This window comes from Chironomus tepperi, unplaced genomic scaffold (assembly GCF_022539635.2).
Source record: "Chironomus tepperi strain 1889 unplaced genomic scaffold, CSIRO-AGI_Ctep_v1 contig_100, whole genome shotgun sequence".
In the NCBI taxonomy this organism is placed as follows: domain Eukaryota; kingdom Metazoa; phylum Arthropoda; class Insecta; order Diptera; family Chironomidae; genus Chironomus; species Chironomus tepperi.
In genome coordinates, this window is record NW_027226222.1 from 869,880 (window position 1) to 876,429 (window position 6,550).

Below are 6,550 nucleotides of genomic sequence, written 5' to 3' on the forward strand. Positions count from 1 at the left end.
ACAGAAGAATCCAATCAAACCATTGACAAATAAATTAAAATCCATATTTTAGTTTTATTACAAATTTATTAATGAATCCCGACATATTGCATGGTCATTTCTAATGCATCTAAATTGGATTTTATTATTTTTTTATCACTCATCTTGCATGCAACATCCAACAGTGTTCAATTTTATTCACATAGGAAAACAAGGGACTCAATGGATGAATTGAGTGAAGTGATATTAATAGAATTTCAATACAATTTTGGACTTGATGGCTTTTTTTCCTACATTCTTCTTGATAATCATCATCCTGTATAGCATGATATCTCATATGAATCCTATACATTTTAATATTACTATAACTTTGTTTATTTCCTCTTGAGTGTTGTACATATTTGTGTATATAAAGCTACATGAAATGGAAATAATGATTGAACTTCCTTTATGAACTTTTCATTTTCTTTTGTGTAATTTTTTTCTCTCCTACTCTCCATCTCCTTTCCTCACTCATATTTTTTACATCATCATTCAACAAACAATTTTCCTTCTCTCTTTTTTTCGTATAAATGCACACAAACAGGAAAGAAAAAAATTTTCTGTTTTTTTTTTTTTTGCTGTTGCTGCTGCTGCTACCATACCACTGTCGACGCTTGGTTGCTAAAAATAAATTGAAATTTATGATTGGATTGTGTACTGAAGCTTCCTTCGTGCATATAGAACAAAAATCTAATTGTTAGTGATGAAGCAGACATATATAATGCATACAGAATGAAAGAAAGTGTTGGATTTTATGAAAAAAAAAACGAAAAGATTAAATTAAATAGATTAATTTAGATAATTGAATTTCATTTTTATTCAGGCATGCTCGAAAGTGTTGACATGAGAGATAGAAATGGAGAAAATCACAGAGAATTATGTTCATATTCAATTACATTTACTTACTTATTTAATGCTCAACTAACAACAAATTCATTTCAATTAGTTTTATGTTGTTTCTAGATGTTACATTTTGTAGATGGATTCATGGGACTATCTCTCTTACACTTGAAATCATTTGCAAAATCCCTCGAATTACTCAAGGCGCCTGAGAAAGCAGAAAGAGTAAAAAAAGTAGAGATGAGTAGGGTATCCAATAATGTTAGTATTTTCTGTTATGAAGGTGTTAAATTTGAGGAACTGCTCTAAAACCTGGAAGTGTTCAGTTCATTATGCATTGGATTTAATTAACTTAGAATGTTTAAGAATTATGATTGGTAGACTAAATTCAATCCGAGCACTCGTGTGGCTTATTTATCAACCTCTAACAGGCATAGAGCATGCTTTCATGATACAGAAATACCACTACGGTACCTAAAAGCAGTCTCTATTTGCCTGTTAGAAATCACGAATTCTCAAATACCCTAAAAATAAATAGTAGAGCAAGGATATCACACATAACATTTCGGAAACAATGAATATAAAAAAAGAGAGAAAAGTATCAATAACGATTATTTCACATAAAACTAACCAATAACTCGAAATTGCTCGAACGAATTTGAATTGATTGCATTCAAGTTTTTTATCTTCTCTGGTCGACTAATGGAACAAAATAATTGTGCGAATGAGATCCAAAAAAATTGTTCATTGCTAAAGTTCAGTGCTGGCAAACTCTTCTCTCTTCCGTTTTCCAATATCCATTTCTTATATGCAGTGTAAACAGCTTTCAAGCTTCCGTTATCTGCAATATTGCCTTGTAGAGTGTTTCGCCCATTTATTTTTATGCCAGTCTCTGGATCTTTGTAGCTGTCGTATTGTCGAATAAGACAGTCGATTTGAGAACTCACATTTGACGGTAAATGTGACTGTTGAAAAATCTGTAACGACATATACATATTTTTTTCGACTTATTCAGCATAAAATAAATGGAAAAAGTTTCTTTCTTCCGGAATCTCATATGAATGAGAGCAGTTTTGGAAAAAAAAAGAATATTCAAGACAGGAAAGAGTTGCATAGAGAATGAATAACAGCATGATAGTGCTCATATGTTGCAAATTTGAGCGCATTCTTTAAATACTTGCTTTATTGTAGTTACGCTTATTTTTTTCATCGCAGACAATATTTTTAGTCTTGGTGTGTTTTCATGAATAAATAACATAGCGTTGAAAAGATGCTTAACAGCCATAAATTGAATTATTTATGAGGACAAATAGAAGAAATTGTTGGAATATAAAAATCTGTTGTTTTCAGTAAGTCAGACATAAAACAGACGACGGTGTAAATTTTGAAAAGAATTGAAATGTTGAGATTTTTTATGGCAAACAGCATCGAGTGTCATGTTGTCTGTGTCTTTGAAATAACCGCACATAAAAGGAAATGAGAATTTAAAGTAAAAGTTTTTTTATACCTCAAAATTTTGTGCAAAAATATAACCGATGAGAAAACCACTAGCAGCAAAGTTAAGATAAAGTGGACTTTCGGGTGATAAAACTTCTTTCTGCAAAATTCCCGCAGGAAATACTGGAATAGTAAAAAAAAAGCTCAAAGTATTTCCATTCAGAAAAATAAATTGAAATAAATTGTTACCAGCCCGAGCGACACAAATTAAGATGGATCCGCTACGGAGCTTTTAAAGTACTTTTCAGGCTCCTAACGTTTTTGACAGCATCAAATGGAAGCCGGCTCCGTTTAACATCCATATGGTGTACGGTCGATTATTCGCCTATATTTGGCAGCCATATGGAAACCAATCGGCCATGCATCATATGGACTGCCAAAAATAGACGACTTCCATTTGGTATTAATAAAAAGGTTTTTCGGAACCTTAAAAGCTCCATGATGAAGTCTTCTTCATTTGAGTCGCTCGGGTAATACGTTTTTTACTTACAGATTTTGTTAAAGCTGCTAGTATCAGCATAATTTAATACACCTGCACTCTCTGAATAATCGCTGCTAAGTCCAGATTGCAAAAGAAGAAATCTTCTATCCGTATTAAAAACTGTCAATTTAAGAACAGTTTCAAAATATTTTTCAAGCTTAGTTGAGACAGTTCTATAGAAGAAATTCACTTGTGAGACACTAAGCAGTTCTTTTGGAAATCTCAACTTTAAGATTAGTTCATTCATTTTAGAAAATATTTTTAATCGCTCTGCTATATCCATCCATGAATACTCGTTCATGAGTTTTCGGTCAAATTCATTTTTTACTCTAATTGCTATATCAATTGCTGTCTGTTTTGATTCAAGATCGAAGTATTCCTGTGAAAACAATGACTCAACGGCCAACTGCATGCTATTAGAGACAGTATCAACGCATTGTTTCCATAATTCCTCTTTTTGTTTTACACCCAACAATTCCATACGGTAAAAAAGTGATCGTTTTTTCAACTCACTTGTCATGTAACGTGAGGAAAATACTAAAATCCTTAAAACAAAATAGTTGGCGAACGTACGCTTTGAAGTTTTTGCTATAAGCTCCTCAAAGGCAGCAAAAAAAGCTCTCGCATCTAATTTTTTTTCGCTTCCCTTTATTTTTGCCAATAGTGGTAAGGGCTGAAATATATCCAGCCATTGTGTAAGTACATACTTGATATAGTTTTCAGTTTGAAATAATGCAAAAGAGTTATCTAATGGGCTACTCTCGTATCGAGAATTCAATAAAATTAAATCTTTTTGAAATTCGACTGCATCATCAATGTCTCGTGAAATTTTAGTGGAATCGGCACCAACAATGGTCGCTATATCAATTAAATAACTTTTGTAGGCTTTGAAGATTATTTCCGTTTTCGATGTGTCATTGTTGATTATTTCGTTCAATTCATTTGTTAGCTTATCCTGCGATTTTATTATACCCAACCGAGGAATTTTTATAAATTTTCGTAATTGGAAAATTTGCCTAAAATTATTTTGGCCTATATTTAGACCTACATATTCGCGCAATTTTATAATAGAATCTTCTAAATCCCATGCCTTTTCATTCCAATCACCATCCAACATTGGCCATCCACCGACCGCATCAATTAATTTTCTGAACGGCTCTATACCCCTTTTATCAGCATCATCAACATCCATACAGGAAGTAAATAACCGTTTTACCATTTTATATGGTTCGATTTCATCATCAACAATTTTTCGCGTGAATAGACGCCTCAATTGATCCTTCAGTTTGTCATCTGTCATTGTAAATACATTCAATGAATCTCGTCTGTCGTGAAGTGTTGAATCACGAATAAAGCTACCGCATGCAAAATTATAGAAATTTTCACATGGATCTACTTTCCAATCAATTAAATAATCCATTTTTGAGGCACTTATTACACATTGTGGTGATCGGCAAAAGTCATTTTTCAAAATACGACTGTCATCAACAACCTCTTGATAATCATTGTCATCAAGAAGAGTAATTTGTTGTTGGTCTTGTTCCACATTTTCATCCTGAAAATATTGATTTAATGAAATTGTGGTCATATGATTTTCATTCTCAAGTTGTATAATTGTTTTAGATGTAGTAGTATTTTGTGCCTCATAAGTCATCACTTGATAGTTATTTAATGAATGATTTTCGGTTGAAAGCACTTGTTGAATTCCATCATTTAAATTTTCAATATTTGGTAATGACGAGAGAAGCCATGATGATATATTTTGGAGAGATGCTGAAGGTGGCGGGAGTTGTGGCATCAGTGGTAAAGGAGGAAGTGGAAAAGTTCGTGTTTGTGGTGGCATTGGAACATCAGAAGCTGCAATGAATGTATTCCTTATTATTATTTTCATCACAAGGAATCATACAATTTTGAAATAAAGTTTAATTATGACTAATAGCACGAATAAATCAGGTACTTAATACATTCTGTTGACAAATCAAAAACTTGTCATTCTGAGGACTTGTTATTGTGTTTGATTACTTCATTTGTTATGTATAAATATTTAGTGAACGTGTTCATTCATATAAAATGCTTTTAGAATCGATTTTTAGATAAATTGTTGGTTTCGGTAAATGATTAATTATTAGATAGTCATTAATGTCTCTTTTGAGGATTAAATAATTTAATGCGTACTGTACATTTCTGCTGATTTATGATCATTATGCTGACAAAAGTTGAATAATTGGCGAATCATGACATTTTTCGTTGGAACCTAATGCGATTATTATTAAAGACTTAAATTTGTATGGATAGGTATAGAATTGCAAAATGTGTCAATTTAAACATGACATCGAAATAAAAGAGACTCATCACATGTTTCGTAACACGTTTCGTTACCAAGCACATCTTCAAATTTCCTTTAAATAAACAAAAATCGTCAATTTACCCAATTGCGGCACGTATTTCAAGGTTGTTACTAACAATATTAAAAATAACAAAATAATTTTCAGCATGATTTGTAAAATTAATGTTATTTCACTACAGTGGCTGGAGATTAACTGAGCTTAACATTCTGTGTATCACAAAACAACTCAACTTATGTTTCTCTCATCCATTCCTTTATGTTTCGTCTTTCTTAGGTGCTACTTATTCATCTTTATTTTTTTTTTCTTGATTGGTGAGAGGTCAATAGAAATGTTTAAAAATAGAGAAAGATGAAATTTATGAGAGGAGCTATTGCATCGATAAGGAAAGGTTAAAGTTAACAAGAATTCATTTTAAGTACAATTACATTTAATTGGGCACTTTAAGGAAGCTTGTAGAAAATTCTCTGATAAGATGAACTGTTCAAGATTAAAATATTAATAGATTTATATGAATGTCTGTATTGTTGGATACGCTTCTAGTACGTTCATTTTATACTCTCTAAATTTTAATTGTGACATTGAACTTGTGAAGTCTGTAGCGTATCTACAGAGTGAGTAGCAAAAAATGTGACAAACATTAGTTTAATAATCTTAATTGATTAATTAAAGCACTTTTTTAAATGTTGTCTACATCAGTGGTGGGCAATCTTTTTTATGTCGCGTTAATCCTCGGTGATAAGCTTTGAACGAAACCACACACGGAATACTGTTCATGAAATTTCCAAAAATATTTGTCGACACAAATGTGTGTCGTGGCAAACAGGTTAAACACCACTGGTCTACATGATGGTTTTTTTTGAGCATCTAAGTAGTAGCCACTAAGGCAACGTTTGGAAAATTACGTAACGTTTGTAAAATAGGTGGGACAGTGCATACAATTTTATTATGGGATACACATTCTGGTTCATGATTTTATTTTAAGACATGATTACAATTTTTAAAGTATGTTAATCAGGTTTATGATTTTGCAAATTTATTCAGATTCACTTCCTCAAATGTTGAATTTTTTCAAGCATATTTTGTATTATTTATTAAGCTGTAATTAAATTAAATAAATCTTGAAGAAATAAAGTCAAGAGGAATCAACAAAAAAAATTCAACATGTCATAGCTTATTCAACCAAAACAAAGCACTTGAAGAATTTTCACAAGAAGAAAAAAGTCAAAGGCAAAATTACAAGCATTCTTGAAGTACATTATACTTCAAAATTAACTCTGAGATGTTTGACTTTTTTTATTCCTTCACGTCACCCATTACTGAAATAAACCATGAGTACAAATTAGTTGCCATTTCAGTGCGTAAA

The 6,550-nt window shown here is 31.7% G+C and overlaps 1 protein-coding gene across 1 annotated transcript; it reads right to left on the minus strand.

Annotated features, from left to right (window-relative positions):
* Window positions 1–328: 328 nt before the first annotated feature.
* On the minus strand, window positions 329–4,730 carry LOC139087349 (neprilysin-2-like). The gene is made up of 4 exons (XM_070636138.1): window positions 3,030–4,730; window positions 1,493–1,838; window positions 928–1,069; window positions 329–642 (listed from the first exon to the last, which is right to left on the minus strand). Exons 1-3 carry the CDS (start codon window positions 4,728–4,730, stop codon window positions 981–983), a joined length of 2,136 nt encoding a protein of 711 aa, XP_070492239.1. The 3' UTR covers window positions 329–642; window positions 928–980.
* Between the last annotated feature and the right edge of the window lie 1,820 nt (window positions 4,731–6,550).

What these genes read in the sequence shown, in the direction of transcription:
- LOC139087349 (XM_070636138.1), bottom strand. Translation starts at nt 4,730, where the DNA reads ATGAAAATAATAATAAGGAATACATTCATTGCAGCTTCTGATGTTCCA. An exon ending in AACTGCTTAGTGTCTCACAA is followed by an intron (nt 1,839 to 3,029) that starts GTGAATTTCTTC and finishes ATGTCGTTACAG; the next exon opens with ATTTTTCAACAGTCACATTT. An exon ending in CGAGCAATTTCGAGTTATTG is followed by an intron (nt 1,070 to 1,492) that starts GTTAGTTTTATG and finishes CTGCTTTCTCAG; the next exon opens with GCGCCTTGAGTAATTCGAGG.